Below are 19239 nucleotides of genomic sequence, written 5' to 3'. Positions count from 1 at the left end.
AGAATAAACCAGGCCTTAAATTGAATCTGATGCTGGAGCAGTTAATTTAGATTTATATTGTGAGGTTTTAGAATAAAAGTGTTTTAGTTGTGAATTGAGTCTCTTCTTCAGCGAATGGGGCAAAGTTGTTTACCTCATTTTTAAATGGTTGTCTTTAGATAAACAACAAATAAACTCAAATAAACTCAAATTCTCCTCACATTAATGCAAATGACCAGAATACTATAGAATATTTTCACCCTTCCTCATTAAAGTACCCTTAAAAGTACAAAACCTAAGTACAAAAAACACAAATCTAGTCTTTCAAAATAGCATCTTAGGACTGTATCAATCACAATGCATATGCTGGTCTTTAATTGGGCAAGTTTAAATTATACTGTCTAATTTTTTAGATTAAACACCATTCTATACACAGAAGGTGGCTAAAACATTATTCATTTGGACATATAAAAAACATTCAAACTATTTATTCAGCTCATGCTGATTTATTTCACTCCCATCCACATACAACTCAACAGAAGTCCAGCAATATGTTCAGTGGAGTATTTTGTGGAGGACATCATGAACCTTGCATATCTGATGCTGGGTATGTAAATAAACCTGGATATCAGAGAAACGTGTTTATTAAGTTTATAAATGCACATGCTTGCACATACACAAGCATATGTAAAATGAAGAATGTGTTTATCGACGGTTGGTGCTGCCCGATTTTCTCTTTCCTGCAAGCAGGTGTTTCGGTTTCAAGTCGAATACGTGTCTGTCTGATTCGCCCTTCTTTCCCTGCCTGTTCATCCCCTTCTGAGAGTTCTTCATCATAGTCTTCACCTTCTTCATCATCTGGGAAGGGTAGAAGAGAGTCAGAGAAAAAATAAAGATAAAACAAATGTCATTCAGTCAAATGATCAAACAACCATCTGAATCATAGACCAGCTTTAAACTTCAGCAGCTAAACAGTTTCTAACATAATGGTACACTTTTTAGTTCAGAGGTTATATAACTGATCCAGAAGTTCATTTTGACCTCCAATATTCTATGACTGTTTAAGGTTTAAACAACCGTACAGCATTTCAACATTACAACAGTTTAAACATTTCTTGAAACAAATTTTTTTGATGTAAACAATGAGATTCTGTTGTGTACCTTGGCATCTCTGATTCCTGACTGGTCACGTGGTTGTTTCGATGCACTCTGACTACGGGTGCGTGAAGTTGGCAAGACAGATGTTTCCCTCTTCCTCTTTCTAACCAGTGAACGTGACCTCCGAGCCTGCTGGGCATAGTGGCTCTACAGAGAGAAAAGGTTAAAATATAAATGGAAAAAACAAAAAATTTGCAAATATCCCACACACGTAAAAATAATGGATGCTAAAAGTCTACAAACCCCTGTTAAAATTGCAGGTTTTCGTGATATAAAAAAACTAAACCAAGAAAAAGCATTTGAAATCTTAAAAAAAAAAAAAAAAAAAAAAAAAAAAAAAAAAAAAAACCCTGGTTTAGCCCTTAACTAATACTTTGTTAAATCACCTTTTCTTTTAATACATCATTGGCTGTTTGAGTAAGAGACTACCATCTTAGGACATCTTTATTTTGCAATTTTACTCCACTTTTCCTTGCAAAAATGCTCCAGATCAAATTGCAAGTGTGCACAACCCTCTTGAAGTCATTCCACATGTTTCTGATAGGATTTCGATCTGATCATCTTCTGAAGCCATTCTTTTGTTGATTTTGTGTTGTTATGGAAATTCACTGGAAAGTGAATTTTTTTCCTACATCTTCAGCTGCAGACCTCTGCAGGTTTTTTGCCAAAACACACTGGTATTTGGAGCCATCCATGAGTCCTGCTATCTTGACTAGAGCCCCAGTACCAGCTGAAAAGAAACAGCCCAATAGCATGATGCTGCCACCACTATGCTTCACCATGGGTATAGTGTTCTTTGGGTAATAAGCTATCTTGTTTTTGCAACAAACATATCTTTTATAATTATGCCCAAATGTTCTACCTTGGTCTCATCAGACCATATGGCTTGGGGTGACTTATTTCCTGAGAAAGGGCTTCCGTCTAGCCACCCCTACCCCATAGACATGTGAAGAATACGAGAGACTGCTATCACATGCAGGGAGTGACCAGTTTCTGTAGCCTATAGAGATTTTACAATTTTTATGGGGATTTGTATCCCTCTCCTGATTGATACCTTTCTACAATGAGAGCCCATATATGAATTGTAAGCTGTTTGTGAACCATTATGTCAGCAGTCAGATGAAACTAAGATGATGTCAAGAAATTACTACAGAAACAGCTGATCTTTATTTGAGGTTAATACATTACTACATTGATGTCGGGTGTATGATCATTACTTTTGAACATGAGTTTGAATGTGATTATGCTCAGAACGAACCAATCACATGCCCTATTATAAAAGGGTGTGCAAACTTATGCAATAAGGTTATATATTTTTTAAATATATTTTATAGATTTCCTTTTCCCCCTAAAATGTTTGTTTGTTTGTTTTTCACTTGAATTTTGTTAGTTGCTATATCACCTTTAAAGTGGAAGATGATCTGACATGTTTATCTTTGTTTAATTTTTCTAGATCACAAAAACTTGCAATTTTAATAGGGGTGTGCAGACTTTTTATATCCACTGTAAAAGTAACATTAAGGAAAGCAAGTGGATTTCTTACATTATCTTTGTCCGTCACGTCCAAACCAAGTTCTTCCATGTCTTTCTCCAACGCTGCTCTGTCCACCTGCACAGCGCACCCAGAGCAAATCACATACCCATCAGACAACAATCAGTGCACATCAAACACAGGCTGTCAATCAAGCCAAATATACCAAATCCAGGTTTGTCATGAAGTGGAACATAAGAAAAATGTGTGTGTGTACCAAGCCAATTATCCAATTAAATATTGTACAAGAAAAACACATATTTTGACTGCCTGATTCTTGCTCTAATCTAAATCTTGTCACAGTGTGATTTATAGCAACCAGGAGGGAAGACTGACCTTCTTGACAGTACGGGGCATTCTGGGTCCCTGCACATCCTTCTCTTTTGACTCCAAAATCTTCAGTTTTCTCTTCTCTCGAATCTGTTTGGCCAGCTGCCGAATTTCCTGCATCTCTTCATCCTCACTCTCTTCATTAGAGTCATACTCACCTGCCTGTTCACGGAGCTCTTCCTCCTTCTCCAGCTCAGCCAATCGCTAGGGTGAGTGAGAGGGTGAACATGATTAACACATTACTAAACTAAGTGCGTTTGTAAACATCAGTCTTACCTGCACTGAGCCGTGCCTACCAGGCAGCTAGTATTACACACTATTACTGTTTATTTCTCTCACCTTCATGATTTCAGGATCAATGTAGTCAGCAATGTTATGTCCTTCCCAGATCTCAGGAATTTTATCATGCTTCTCATCAGCATTCATCAAGTTCCAGTATTCTATGAGCACATATACAGTACAAAAGGGATTTTGAATGGATACCTTTATGGCCATTTCTAAAATATATTGTTAGAAGCTTTTGTATATTAATAACTTAAAAAAAAAAAAAAAAAAAAACGGCTATGTGTGAGTGACTTACTCTGCAAATCGAGTGTGTAATCATCTCCAAGCTCTATTTCAAGGTCTCTCTCCAGTTTACGTTTAGGAGTGTCAACCTCCATCACCTTTCTGCGAAGAGCTGCTCCCTCAGGGATAAACGGTGGTCTTTCCTAAACACAATAAGAAGTGAATGATTAATTAAACTGATTAAAATTATTTATTAAACCATGTGGTTTAACATGTATGAATGTGGGAACCTTGTCGTCTCTCTTGGTTGGCACTGCAAGGTGGAGTCTGTTCAGGATGTCATGTACTTTCTTCCCCTTCATCTTTGTGTCCACACGGTGGACCAGCAGCCTATCACATGCCTGGAAACACAACCGTTATCACTTACAAAGGAAAAACCCTTTTCAGAACAACAGATAAACTGTAACTACATTCAAACACACACCAAAGACTTGACCTCACCAGTTTATTCCAACTGCAAAACTAATGACAATCAAGAAAGTTCTTGATACCTTTATTAATGCTGGCACCTAGATTTTGTTACCAGTAACAATAATTTAATACTTTTTTGCATTACAGTTCACTGTAATGTTTGTGATTTTTTTTTATTTACTAGAGCTAACTGTAATCTTACAATTAACTATAATCTGACACACCATTCAAACATTTAGTACCGCAATACTAGAGTGAGTCTTCTTGTGGTAATCATCGGCTCAGTAGCCTCCTGACAGGTTGTCTCCAGTGTGGCAAACAAACAATTTTTGTGTAACCTTACCTCAGTCTTTACTTGCATGACCCCCTCCTCTGTCAGAGTGCTGGTCTCAATCACTGGGATCCCCTCAGACAAGAGATCAGCAAAAATTTTCTAGACAAATACAGAAAAAAAGCTAGCAGTTACTAGACAGTACTGCTACCGACTGCTACCAGAAAAAATATCATCCATCTAGCCTTATAATTTGACTACTTGCACATATTCCTTTACTAATACTTAGACACAGTTGTACTGCACTGGGAAGATGTAATGCATACAGTACTCTCTTGTTATAGGGCATGTAATCAACAACAATGACTACAGCAACAAATAGCAACAAATTTTATTACTGCTTATTTGGACTGTGTTATGAATCATGCTGCGGTGTGCGTTGCCACTTCAGCACATTTGATGGAACTGGAGGAGCATGCCATCACAGAGAAAACCATCTTGAAAATATGGAAACACTTTTTTTGGTCACAACTAAAGTTTTTGCTATCTCTCTGATGGGTTTGTTTTGATTTTTCAGCCTAATGATGACTTGCCTCACTGGCAGTGACCACTCACTGGACCTCATATTGAGAGTTAATAGCAGCAGATTCCAAATGCAAATGCCACACTTGATATCAACTCTAGACCTTTGATCTACTTACTTTTAAGTGAAATAATGAGGGAATAACATATGGAACAGCTGAGCAGTTAATTGTCCAATTACGTTTGGTCCCTTAAAAAGTGCTCTAATTCCTACACAGTTCACCCGATTCGGATATAAATACAGAGTAACATGATCGTAAATTAGATGCCACAGATTTGCAATTATTTTTACATAAACTAAAAAGACTGGTTTAGTTTAATATTGGTTTGTGGCTATTTAAATAAAAGCTTTGCCTTTTCTGGATAATAAAATGTTTGCTTTTTCTTGTTCTTGGTTTGTCATTACCAAATTACTAAAAGCAAGTGTATAGATGCAGTCTGAAGATGCATTCTGTAGGCAATTAAGTCTTAATCATAATGAGATCATGTTTCACTTAGTTGACAGGACATTTACTTGGTACTGTCCAACTTAACACCACCATTTGTGTGTGCCTCTGACAGTAAAATGGTCACTGGAACATAAAATAGATGCCAAAATGTACGCCACAGCAACTTACCCGATTCTCCTCAGACAGGTCACTGATCTTCTTCACATCACACTTATTGGCCACCACAATCAGAGGCTACAGTGCACACACAAGCACACAGATTACCAAAAAAAGTCAACAGCTAATGATATTTTGAGATTAAACATAAATGTAAAGTTTTCTTAAGTAGTACACTGAAAATAATCCCTGAAAATAGACCAGGGGTCACCAACACACACACCCCCACACCAACACACATGCTAAACACACCTCCTTTCACACTAACACTCGCTTTCTCATTCATTCCACTATATCACATTAAACGTATGTTAACAATGCTGATTTTAATGGTTGAAAATAATAACGTATTTATAACAAGTACCAACATTCAGCTGAAGGTAAACTTTTTTTAATTTTAAACATAAAATTACAACCCTGTTTCATGGGTGTTGCCTTTGTAGTGCACAGTATTTGATATCCAGCTACAGGAAAAAAGTGGCAGAAAAACAGAGCTGAATATAATGCATTAAAAGTAGATTACATCTCTGTTTACAGATGTACAAGTAAAATTATAATAAAGTAACCCCCATTAAAACTAAAGTAACTGAAAGAGATAATTACTCTAAAAAGTTACAGTAACTGACAAAGGACTTGGGGATGGGTTGGGACCAGAAAAAAACTTATTTGACAATTAAGAACTTTATTTTGATTTTAAAATCGAATACATGGTTAGGGATACTGTTGGTTTTGAAAGATCTATAGCCAAGTCTTAACTGTCTGGCAGAGTCAACCAAGTTTAGGCTTAAAATATGCAGGTACTTAACAGAAATCATGGATGCCACTGATGTTCATAACAGTTCCTGCACCACTAGCTGAACCACCACAACATCCCCCAATGATTCACAATGGGTTAGGGCGCTTTTCATTTTTTAAATGCATGTATGTTGTTCAGACTACTTTCTGTCTTTTTGAGTTGGAAAAAAAAAAATACATTGTGCCAAAACATTTTATTTGTTAGGGTTATTCTGATGTCAGTCAGTATAAGAAACTGCGTGTGCATGCATGTATGGGTGTCTGAGTATACCTTGTTTGCAAAGAGGGGTCTGATACTGTTAAACAGTTCAAGCTGCTGTGAAAGTGTGTGTCCACACTGCTCAGATATGTCCATCACATAGAGCACGGCAGCCCTCAGGTGGGCCAGCGCAGTGATTGCCTGCATCTCAATTGTGTTCCGCTCTTCCAATGGATGGTCCAGGATACCGGGGGTGTCCACTACCTGTACAAACACACACAGTTATTCTACTCCATCTTAATTCTATCCTTAAAATAAATCCTTTATTTTGAAGCAGAAGTCATAAATTCTGACTCTGAAAATGCTTTTTTTTTATCTACAGTAGGAGTAGGCAATATAACAAAAATATCATATCACAATATCCATGATACACAATATGCATCACAGATTTACTAACAAACTGCCAGCAATTAGGTGAGCAAAAATACTGGAACAGATAGTTTTAAAGTAAATAACACTTTGGTTAATATTTAGTTAATATTTGGTTACTGTATTTAATATTTGGTTGCATATCCCTTGCTTACAATAACTGAATTGTCGGCAAAAACTGAAAGTTGGCAACCCACTGACATCGCCAAACTTTTATTGCATTCTTCTTCTGTGATGCTTTTCCAGGCTTATAGCACAGCTTCTTTAAGTTGTTTGTTTTGAGGGGTTTCTCCTCTTCAGGAGATGAAATGCATGCTCAACTGGGTTAAGGTCTGGTGACTGACTTGGCCAGTCTGAAACATTCCACATTTTCCCCTGATGAAGTCCTTTTTTGTGTTGGTAGTGTGTTTTAGGTTATTATCTTGCTGCATGATGAAGTTTCTCCCAATTAAATTGGATGCATTTCTCTGTAAATCAGACAGAATGTTTCTGTAGACTTCTGAATTCATTCTGCCGCTACCATCATGAGTCACACCATCAATAAAGCCATGACACTACCTCCAGCATGGTTGATAGAGGAGCTTGGATGTTTTGGATCATGAGCAGATCCTTTCTTTCTCCACACTTTGGCTTTTCCATTACTTTGGTAGAGGTTAATTTTGGTTCCAGAACTTTTGTGGCACATCTCTGTATTTCTTTGCAAATTCCAATTGGGTGTTCCCATTTTTACTGCTAATGTAAAATTGTGGTTTGCATCTTGTGGAATAAGTGGTTTGCAACTTGCCTCTACATTTCTACACTCCTGCCCTGTGGAGATTGCTGGTGATGTCAGTGATGATTGTTTTTGGGTTTTTCTTCACAGCTCTCACAATGCCATCAACTCATTGGCTGACCTGTTTGATGTCTGGTTGTTAATCCACCAGCGATTTCTTTCTTTTTCAGGACATTCCAAATTGTTGTATTGGTTATGCCCAATACATGTACAACGGCTCTGATTGATTATCCCTCTTTTCGCAGCTTCAAAATATCTTGCCTTTCACCCATTGACAGCTTTCTGTTCATTGAGTTGGTTTATCCTTTTTAACAACAAATGCAGTCTTCAGAGCTCAAACCAAGAGTAGACATTCAGAGCTATTTATTGTTTACAGTCAATCTAACAAGGCACACCTGGGCAACAAGAAACACCTGTTCCAATATTTTTGATCACTTGAAACAAATGGTGCCATGTTCTAAGTAGTTTAAAACAGCTAAATGTAAACACCAGGAAATGAAAGGTGAAATTCTGATCTATCCTCTCATATACATCTTTCAAACTCACCCCAAATGTCCTCAGTGCATTGTATTTATATATTAAAAAAAAAAAAAAAAAAAAAGAAGAATTGGCCTTGCTGTTCCGAAAATTTGAGAGGACTGTATTTGTTTAGAGCAACTCTGTAAAAGGTTATTACACTCACCTGCCAGCGGAGGTACTTATAGTCCATGTGACCCACAAACAGAGATTTAGTGGTGAAGGCATACGGCTGCACCTCCACATCTGCACGTGTGACCTGCATGGACAGACACAACTTATAACACAGCCTAACAAAAACATTACACATCTCAGCTCTGGTTAACTAGCAGCTGACTTAAATGGGGTTGAAACATTTAATGGGCTAATGCTTACTTAGAAAAAAGAAAGAAAGAAATGTCAATGTAGCCTTGCAACTAAATACCTTTTTAAAAATCATAACTGCATAGCACTACAATTTGAGAATTTTATTTAGATATCAGCTTTTAGTTATATACATTTATTCAACTTTAAACAAACAAACTAGACTGACTCATCATAAATATTGCAGCTCAGCTTTTCGATCTGAAAACATTCTTCACTATAACCATCAAAAGGGTCTAACTAGTATGGAATGGGCAGGTGTCCATTTTACTGAACCATCCCAGACAAGTCTAAATTTCTTTTCTGTACAATAATCAATTCAACTAAACTGTACTCAGGGTTTGCTTGCATACTAAAGCTGTTCTGGAGACCCATGGTGGCCCAACACTTTGCGTACTTGCACAGTACACACACAAATATAGATGATACCCTCAGACATCAAGCAATAGTGATCATAAAAGAGAAGAAGAAAAAAATAAACAATCCAAGGTATATCTAAATAGAAGATATACCCTCATAGAAACTTATTGTAGTCATAATTAAGCACAGAAATTTCAGAATTGATTCAGTTTGGGCACATACCAACATCATGTGAATTATCACTAAATTTAAAAGCCAATATTATATTAAGAGTTCTGGTAAACAGGTAAACTGGTGTCTTTGTTGTCTGATTCTCAAAAAAATAAAAAGAAAATACATTCATATGCTCCATTAACCTTATACATTTCACACACCTTGTTGATGAAGCTGGACTTGCCAACATTGGGGTACCCACAGAGCAGAAGAGTTCTGGTGTTTGGGTCGATTGTGGGCAGACGAGAAAGATGCTGACGAACTAAAACAGCAAGCGCAAACATTAAGTGCATTTATTTATGACCATTGATGGCCTTCACACATTAATCATATGGCACAGGTAACCAGTCTGTCATAGCAGGTTAGAAAATGAGTTGAGAGTCAGGATGTGCACCTTGTTCTAGATATTCCAGACTCTGTTTCTGTCTCTTCAAGATGGTGCACATGCGACCGAGTGCTGCTCTCTTTAACTGCTTGCAGCGATACAGTGAGTCGCCATACTTCATCAGACGCACATAGTCTTTAGCTACACTACATACAAACACACATACACATTTTACATAATTTCTGTCATTCCAGATACCTTTCATGAATACAATAAAAAATATGACATAAAATAAATGTGGTCATCAGTATGGGGGAAAAAAAAAAAAACAAAAAAAAAAAACATAGCATTCTTACTTATCAATCAGGTTCTTGGCAATGTTGATCTGACCCAGAGCAAGTTTATAATGATCCTTATCGTACAATACATTCATCAGATCAGCATAAAAAGGGTGAATATCCTAGAAGAATGAAAGAGAGAAAAATGGAATGGGAACAGAAAGAAAGAAAATAAGAAACACTCAAAGACAGACTGTTAAAAACAACCCACACGTCCAATGAATACAAGTAAACAGACCAAATAATAAAAAACTTCAACTATGCAACTCACATCCAGCTTGGGGAAGTCCGCTATGATCTGTGAGAGACGGTCGTGGTAGTTCTGTTGTGTGAACTTAACCTTTCGCATGTAGAAGTGGCGAATGCGATGAATCTGATAATGCTTGTGAATCACAGTAGGGGTTTTGCGCTGGGTTTTAGACAGCGTCAGGTCAATGAAGTCCTGAAAGAACAAAGAGGAAACTGTGTGTTAGATTCACATGTTGATTTGTTTTCAGTCTCTACTGTTACTTGTATAAAGTTTAAAAACGACTGCTGCCACCTCAGTGGATAGCATTCTAAAACTTAAAAGATGTTTAAATGAGACATGCATAATTCCAGGTTAAGAAATTTATCTATCTATCTCTTATGTATATACATACATACATACATACATACATACATACATATACACACACTGATTTTAAAGAGGATGAAGTGAATAAGCAAGGCAGCAAGTGAAGAGTCAGTTTTCAAATTTGATGTGTCGGAAACAGGAAATATGTGTAAGCGTAAGGATCTGAGTGACTTTGACAAGGGCCAAGTTGTGATGGCTAGACAACAGGGTCAGAGCATCTCCAAAACAGCAGGTCTTGTGGGGTGTTCCCAGTACACAGTGGTTAGTACCTAACAAGAGCGGTCTAAGGAAGGACAACCGGTGTCTTTACAACATTTACTGAGAAAACACATATTTCCAGTAAGAAAAAAAAATATGTTTAAAAAAATTCTTAAAGCACTCAAAGTGTGGTCACAAAATCTGCATTAACTAGTAATAGCGTATGATTTCATTTTAGTACTTTATCATAATTACAGATCGTGGAAGTAACGTTATTGCGCTGATAATTGCGGATACTTTTAAATCTTTTAATCTTTTCAATGTAACGCATTTTAGGATTTTGTACTCAAAATAAAACAGGTTTATAATGAATATTATTGCTTTTTGAAAATCCACGAAAAAATATCTATAACTTATAACTAAATCGTAACTAAGACATTAATTTAAACGTTCAAACATGACTCGATTCGCTCACTTTGATATAACTGTAAGTAACGTTAGCCAACCATGCTAACTCCAGCCAACTTACTGACACACGCGTCAAAAGCAGACACGTTTACAGTAAGAACAATAATACCAGGCACGTAACGACGTACATAACATATTTAAAAAATTCATAAGTGAAAATCTTACCTTTGCAGTGGGGACCACCATAATCTTTTTAAAGTTGTAGAGTGCCATGTCGTCAACGCACGTGCTGCCAGCGTTTACGGCACCGGAAAAGACCGAACCCAGCTGCCGCAGCGAGTCAGCAAGAGCGGCTCAGCGGCCGCAGCGCCTCTCACACTGCCCCCTCGCGGCCACGCCGAAAAACGCATCATGCCTCGGTGTTTTCGGTCTAATATTGAAGTAGTTCACTTGCTAAATTTAGCTCACCTCTAGATTTCAGACCTTAATTCATTCAGACATTATATAATTTTATAATTTTACTTGGTTAAGTTTCCTGACAGGACCGTATTGGGGGGGGGGGGGGGGTGTGGGGCGGGGGTGGCGGGCGATAGGCCCCGCTAACGTTCTCATTATCAAGTACCTTAATTAAATCACGTGTCAACCTCAAAAATATTATACAACCTCAAGAAATAATGTTGAAATGGTCCGCAGTATTCTTCTACTGTACATTATTATATACTCTCTAGGATTCTCTGCGTAGTGTAGCGACTTGCAGCGCGCGAGCGTTCACGTCTCACAGTGCTGAAACACCTTTTATGCTGCGGCTGATGAAAGTCACAGTCACATCTAAACAGGAATTACTTTTGGTGTGATGAGGACGTATATAAAATAAAATCCTGATTGTCGATATGATTATTTTAAAGCATAATCTCCGGCCAAACAATCTTGCCATACAGTATTAATAACGTTCCCATAAAACACATTTATGACAGTTCCACTGAAAATGATTAAACTAGCATGTGGAAATAGGGTAAAATTACACCTTAGAAATACTGATGTACTTTTCAGTACAGCAGACTTCCGGCAGGCTACTTGATCCCTGTGATATCTCTGGGCTCAGAGAGTAGCTTTTGGATAGTAGCTTTCAGACAGTAACGAAAAGAGAGAGAGAGAGAGAGAGAGAGAGAGAGAGAGAGAGAAATCATCATCCTGATTGGTTATTCCTGTTTCTCACCACAGCAGCTGGTAGCCAATAAAATGTGATTTAACAAAAGAATGCTTTAAAAAAAAAGTATAATAAATGTTAATACCTAACAGTGCATATACTTAAATAGTTTCTGTTAGCCCTTCTTTTTCCTAGAAAGATCCTTTTCTAATTTCACAGTCTTTATTGGTGTTAATCAATAGAATATGTTAAATAAATTTAAAAAAAAATTAACAGTCTTAGGTTATGGCCCTTCGCAAACATACAAACAAACAATATAAATAATAAATAATAATAAATAATAATTTCTGTGCAAAAATGAAAAATCTAAACAAAATACACAGCAGGAAGCCTGCAGTTTTTCATGATGATACAAATATTATATTTCATTGGCAACCATGACTGTAAAAGATGCCCACCAGACATTTTGACTTCTCCCCCATTCATGACTAAATCCAGAGAAACAAACAAAAAAACAAACAAACAAACAAAAAAAAAAATCACAATGACACCAATGACATTAAAGTACCAATCAGAATTAGCCATCTGCCTTTTTTTTTGGCTCAGAAACTACAGTGACTTCTTTCCTATTCATTCAAAATGAATGCATTTTTGTAATACTCATTCTTTATACATTGGCACATTAAAAAGCCTAGAGTATAGTTTCTGATTTTAACATTTGCAAAATGAAATTTCTTGACCTTACAAATAAATAAAAATTGGATCTTGCCAAGCTTCACTGCCCTCACAACCCTAAATGAATCATAACCCATTTTAGTAGACCAGAGATGATAAACATGATGCTTTTGCACAATGCAATGCCATGCTTTGTATAGCCTTGTAAAGAAGTTGGAAGTGAAAAGTAGAAGTGGAGTGCACACAAACCACAATCTTACCTGATTTTACCACTTTCTGCAAGCACTGTGCAGAGCAATCGGCTACGCAGCCTGGCACCCAGATCTGTCTTCAATTATTTGCTAGTTTGGGTGTGCTGCTTTCCAGGCTGTTGCTTTGATTCTGGTGTGAATCCAAGCAGCAGGAAAGGTTCTACATTCAAGAATGTACACATATCTAGATGTGATAAAAAAGAATGTTATTTCGTGTATGTTTATAATAATAAACTAAAATATGATTGTTTCATATTTGCTTTATTATATATTACATATGCAGTATATTCAAGTTCTATCTTGAATTTATTCTCTACTGGTAAGGTAAGTCTCTGACTTTGTGTACTATCTACTTGACTCAGTTGGATGTAGATTCTCGCCACTAGAATTGCTGTATTATTGAATTGTTGTATTGTTGATTCTGTTGTGGTGTTTGGAAGTGTCTGTTTGACTATGCTAATTAGTTCTCTCAGGTGACTAATCAAGTGTAGTTTCAGTCTTCCTTAAGGTGTGAATTGTGGGCAGGGCCTACTAAAATATATTGGTCGGAAACATAATTTGCAACAGTTAGACACACAAATTTAGAAAGTATCAACTTTAATGGTGTATGTTTTGTTTAGTTAAGTACTACACGTTCCCTCCCAATATTTTTATTTTCACTAAGCCACAGACATGTGACCAATCTCTGTTGCTGCCTCTCACAGACCCAGAAGCTTTGCACAAGCCAGAGGCCGCAGTACCAGTAACCTCATCTACCCTCCCCTGTTGTCTCAATCTCAAACAGTGGTGGTAGGTGGGCTCTGGAACTGCCAGTCTGCTGTAAAGAAAGCTGATTTCATCTCAGCTTTCGCTTCCCATTACTCTTTTGACTTTTTGGCACTAACTGAGACCTGGATCTCTCCACAGAACTCAGCTACACCGGCTGCCTTATCCTCTGCTTATGCTTTCTCGCACACTCCACGAGAAGGTGGCAGGGGTGGTGGTACAGGTTTGCTGTTGTCTCGGAGATGGTGCTTCACACCGCTCTCCCTGTCTCATCTCAACATCTCATCCTTTGAATTCCATGTAGTTACAGTTACGTCTCCAGTCAACCTTCTCATCGGTGTCATCTACCGACCTCCTGGTCCCCTCGGGGGCTTTCTTGAAGAAATGGACATGCTTCTCAGTCTTTTCTCTACTCACACCCCTCTTACTGTCCTTGGAGACTTCAACCTCCCTGCTGACAAGCTCCAGTCCTCTTGCCTTCTCCCTCTTCTCCATTCCTTTTCCTTAACTTTCAACAGCTGTCCTCCTACACATAAAGGAGGTAACACCCTGGACCTTGTCTTCAGTCGCCCCTTTCCTACTTCAGACATCTGTGCTACCCCTCTCCACATCTCTGACCATCTCTTGGTATCCTTCACCATCACCCTCCCTATCCTGCCTAAAACCACCAGCCATCTATATTTCTCTCCCACTTGTAAAAACCTTCACTCTATCTCCCCTTCCTCCTTAGCTTCCTGCACTCTATCATCCCTTCCTGTCCCTGACTCCTTTTCCTCCCTACCATTGGAGCTAGCCACTGACACTTTCCTCTCCTCACTTTCCTCATCCTTGGACCTCCTCTGTCCTCTATCCTCTAAACCCAGGAAGATTTCTAGCCCTTCTCCTTGGCTATCAGATGTGCTGCGCAGTAATCGGAGAGAATTAAGAACAGCAGAGAGGAAGTGGAAGAAATCGCAACTCGACACAGATCTGGTCTCCTATTGTGCTCTCCTGTCCAAATTTTCTTCTGAAGTGACTTCTGCTAAGACTGCCTTCTACAAAGAAAAGCTGGAATCCTCTGCACAAGATCCTGGCAATCTTTTCTTCACTGCTCAACCCTCCGGCTCCTCCTGCTCCATCCTCTCTGACTGCTGAAGACTTTGCCATTTTTTATGATGAGAAGATTGGAAAAATCTGCCAGACATTCACTTCTACTCCTGCTCCTACACTACACACTGAGGATTCTCCTTCTCATTCGCTGACACAGTTTTCTAAACTAACAACAGAAGAGATCCTGCAAATCATCTTATCCTGCAATCCTACCACCTGCCCATTGGATCCAATCCCTTCCACAATGCTCCAGACCATCTCTCAAGACCTCCTCCCCTTCATCACCACTATCATCAATGGCTCCATAACATCTGGTCATGTACCAACTTCATTCAAAAGAGCAAGAGTTATTCCCATCCTGAAGAAACCCACTCTAGATCCCTCTGTCATCAGCAACTACCGACCGGTATCACTTCTCTCTTTTCTTTCTAAAACCCTTGAACGGACTGTCTATAATCAGCTGTCTTGCTATCTCTCACAGAACAACCTCGGAGATCCCAATCAGTCTGGCTTCAAACCGGCACACTCCACAGAGACTGCCCTTTTGGCCGTCACTGAGAAGCTACATGCCGCTAGATCAGCCAAACTGTCTTCAGTTCTCATCCTCCTTGACCTTTCAGCAGCGTTTGACACGGTGAACCACAAGACTCTCCTATCCACCCTCATGAGCTTAGGAATTCGTGGTGCAGCATGGAAATGGTTTGCTTCCTACCTGGAAGATCGGTCATATCAGGTGACATGGGATCCACATCTGCTCCTCACAGACTCTCCACTGGTGTTCCACAAGGCTCAGTACTTGGTCCTCTCCTGTTCTCCCTCTATGCTCAATCTCTTGGTGCGGTCATATCCTCACATGGGTTTTCATACCACTGCAATGCAGATGCCACTCAACTCATCCTCTCCTTCCCTCCCTCAGACTCTCATGTTTCTTCTCGGATATCAGCTTGTCTGGCTGACATCCCATCATGGATGACAACTCATCAGCTGAAACTTAATCCCACCAAAACTGAACTGCTGTTCATCCCAGGTGATTCATCCCCATCTCAGGATCTTGCAATTTCCCTAGACAATTCTCTGATCTCGCCTTCGGTTACCGCACGCAACCTTGGGGTAACCATGGACAATCAACTGTCCTTCTCCTCTCACATTGCTAATCTAACACGCTCATGTCGATTTCTCCTTTATAACATCAGAAGAATTCGTCCATTTCTTTCCTTCGTCCTCTGCAACTGATCCAGAATGCAGCTGCACGTTTGGTTTTCAACCTGCATTTTCACAAAAAAAAGCACCTCCCCAACAGAGTTTTGGACTGATGGTATTCCTAGTTTGTGACCTAGCGAGCCAATATCAGAATGTATTTTTGATAGACTTTTGAAGCACTATTGTAAGTCGCTCTGGATAAGGGTGTCTGCCAAATGCCATAAATGTAAAAATGTAAAATGTATATCCAAAATACTGGTGTTGAACTGGTAGCTTAACCCAGCAGTTTTATTATTTTTTTGTTTTTTGTAATTTTGCCCCTGTACACCACCACAAAAGATTTGAAATGATGCAATCAAGATGTGACTGAAGTGTAGACTTTAAGCTTTAATTCAAGGAGTTTAATAAAAATATTGCATTAACCATTTATGAACTACAGCCATTTTTTTACATAGTCCCTTCATTTTCACAGGCTCAAAAGTAATTGGACAATTGACTGATAAGCAGTTTCATGGCCAGGTATGGCCTGTTTCCTCATTATTTTATTACAAATTAAGGAGATTAATGGTCTGGAGTTAATTCCAAGTGTTGAAATTGCATTTGGTAGCTGTTCATGGGAACTCTCAATATGATGCAAGTGAAGAAGGCCATCATTAGACTGAATAAACAAAAGAGACCTATCAGAGAGAAACTTTAGGAGTGGCCAAATCAACAATTTGGTACATTCTTAAAAAGAAGGAATGCAATGGTGAGCTCAGCAACTCCAAAAGGCCTGGAAGAACATTACTGGACAAAAGCTTACCTAACAATCTCTCCCTCTCTCTCTGTCGAGCTACACAGGCTACTCCTGAGATACCAGTGATCCTGACCCCTTCTGCTCTCTGGACCTGCCTGATCCATCCTGATGCCCTACTTCTGGTTGGAGTTCTCATTGGTTGGAGATCGCTTGCTGCTGCTAGAGCACATGGACAGCCTGCAGATCATTGGGAAGTAGTGTCGTTTGGGGGCCGTGGAGATGGCTTGGGGATCTCATATGGGGAGTTGTACTGTGATGGCTTGGGACTGCAATAGCTGTGGTGGCTTTGGGGCTGTGGGTTGCTGTGAACAGTTTTGCACTCAGGTCTCCATCAGTGGATAGTGGATAGGTTCAACAAACCAGACTTCATGTGAAAACTAATGAATTTACTGGTTGCACAATTGCACTATTTGTCCATGTAGTACACAGTTATAGAAGGGATTTATTTACAATTGCACTACCCATTATCACCCAGATGAGGATGGGTTCCCTTTTGAGTCTGGTTCCTCTCAAGGTTTCTTCCTCATATCGTCTGAGGGAGTTTTTCCTTGCCACCGTCGCCTCTGGCTTGCTCAATAGGGAGAAATTCACACACTTACAATTTATTTTGAATGTATTTATTTCTGTAAAGCTGCTTTGTGACAGTGTCCATTGTTAAAAGCGCTATACAAATAAAATTTAACTGAATTGAAGACCATGACTAAAGTGGATGATTGCAGAATTCTTTCCTTGGTGTAGAAAAACCCTTTCATAACATCTAGCCAAGTCAAGAACACTCTGGAGGAGGTACGCGTATCATTGTCAAAGTCTACAATCAAGAGACGCCTTCACAAATGTAAATACAGTTATTTTACGTCAAGATGCAAACTACTGGTCACACTCAAGAACAGAAAGGCCAGATTAGACTTTGCTAAAAACCTCTAAAAAAAGCTCGACCAGTTCTGATGCAAGATTAACTTGTACCAGAATGATGGGAAGACAAGAGTATGGAGAAGGAAAGGAAGGACTCATGATCCAAAGCATACCACATCATCTGTCAAACATGTGGAGGCAGTGTTATGGCATGGGCATTATTGATGAGGTGACTGCTGATAGAAGTAGCAGGATGAATTGTTAAGCATATAGAGCTATACTGCTCAGATTCAGTCAAATGCTGCAAAACTGGATGGCGCTTCACAGTAGAGAGGGATAACGACCCAAAACGTACAGTGAAAGCAACCCAAGAGCTTCTTAAGGCAAAGAAATGGAATATTCTTGAATGGCTGAGTCAGTCACCTGACCTCAACCCAATTGACCATGTTTTCATTTACTGAAGACAAAACTGAAGGCAGAAAGACCCACAAAAAAGCAACAACTGAAGGTGGCTGCAGTAAAGGCCTGGCAAAGCATCTCAAGGGAGGAAACTCAGCATTTGGTGATGTCCATGGTTTCCAGACTTCAGGCAGTCATTGACTACAAATGATTTGCTTTCAATTTTTAAAAATAATCTTAATATACTATGTAAAAATGTCTGTAATTCCTAAACAGTTAATGCAATATTTTTGTTAAGCCCCTTGAATTGAAGATTAAAGTCTACACTTCAGTCACATCTTGATTGCTTCATTTCAAATCCATTGTAGTGGTGTACAGAGGCAAAACAATAAAAATTGTGTCACTCTTCAAATACAAGACAAATTTAAATAGTGACATTAACACAGACAAATATATTTAATTCTGAATGAAATGTATTTTTAATTTGCATGTATAATTAAAATAAAATAGCTTCCCCAAACAAGCAGTTTTCATTTAGAACTTAGGAGAAGCAGTCAAAACGTTCTCTGCTTATTTGGGAATTAAAAAAAAGCCTACTGGGTGAAGCTACTCATGAAGCTGGCTGAGATGATGTCAAGAGTATGCAAAGCTTCATTAGAAATGAAGTGTTGAGAATTTTAAATGTAAAATAGTTTTGATTTGTCAAACACTTTTCTTGGTCAAGGCATAATTACATGTGTAATTTTATATTGAAGACCTTAACACTATAAAATTACATGTGTAATTTTATAGTGTTAAGGTCTTCAATATTATTCTAAAATAGGAGGCAAATTAAAAATAAAGAAACCCCTTCTATGAACAGGTGTGTCCACATTTTTGTCTGCCTCGACCAAGGTACACTGACAAGGTACACAGCAATGTCCAGGGACAGCCTGAGTGAAGTCTGAGTTATATTTATTTATTATAGTGAAATAACTATAATATAAACTTTAAATATCAATATAATTTATTATAATATATACTTTTGCTTGAATTTTAACAAATTCAGCAGGTTATGCTATTTTAAAATGTTTTAAAACCTTAATCCAGGTGTCTCTTT

At 38.4% G+C, this 19239-nt stretch overlaps 1 protein-coding gene across 1 annotated transcript; it reads right to left on the bottom strand.

The window, feature by feature from the left end:
- Positions 1-465: 465 nt before the first annotated feature.
- Positions 466-11346, bottom strand: gtpbp4 (GTP binding protein 4). The gene is made up of 16 exons (XM_026941126.3): positions 11192-11346; positions 10016-10186; positions 9763-9866; positions 9476-9612; positions 9243-9343; positions 8312-8404; positions 6501-6692; positions 5447-5512; positions 4320-4409; positions 3796-3906; positions 3579-3708; positions 3338-3438; positions 3005-3202; positions 2681-2746; positions 1141-1284; positions 466-837 (listed from the first exon to the last, which is right to left on the bottom strand). The coding sequence occupies exons 1-16, from the start codon at positions 11237-11239 to the stop codon at positions 685-687; spliced, it is 1905 nt and encodes a 634-aa protein (XP_026796927.2). The 5' UTR covers positions 11240-11346; the 3' UTR covers positions 466-684.
- Between the last annotated feature and the right edge of the window lie 7893 nt (positions 11347-19239).

Source organism: Pangasianodon hypophthalmus, chromosome 21 (assembly GCF_027358585.1).
Source record: "Pangasianodon hypophthalmus isolate fPanHyp1 chromosome 21, fPanHyp1.pri, whole genome shotgun sequence".
NCBI lineage: Eukaryota > Metazoa > Chordata > Actinopteri > Siluriformes > Pangasiidae > Pangasianodon > Pangasianodon hypophthalmus.
This window is presented reverse-complemented; position numbering and strand designations above follow the sequence as displayed.

Bases quoted from the DNA above. Each gene is read 5' to 3' on its own strand.
- gtpbp4 (XM_026941126.3), bottom strand. From the start codon at position 11,239: ATGGCACTCTACAACTTTAAAAAGATTATGGTGGTCCCCACTGCAAAG. The intron at 3,709-3,795 runs GTTCCCACATTC...TATTGTGTTTAG, and splicing joins CAACCAAGAGAGACGACAAG to GAAAGACCACCGTTTATCCC. The intron at 3,439-3,578 runs GTAAGTCACTCA...ATGTGCTCATAG, and splicing joins TTACACACTCGATTTGCAGA to AATACTGGAACTTGATGAAT.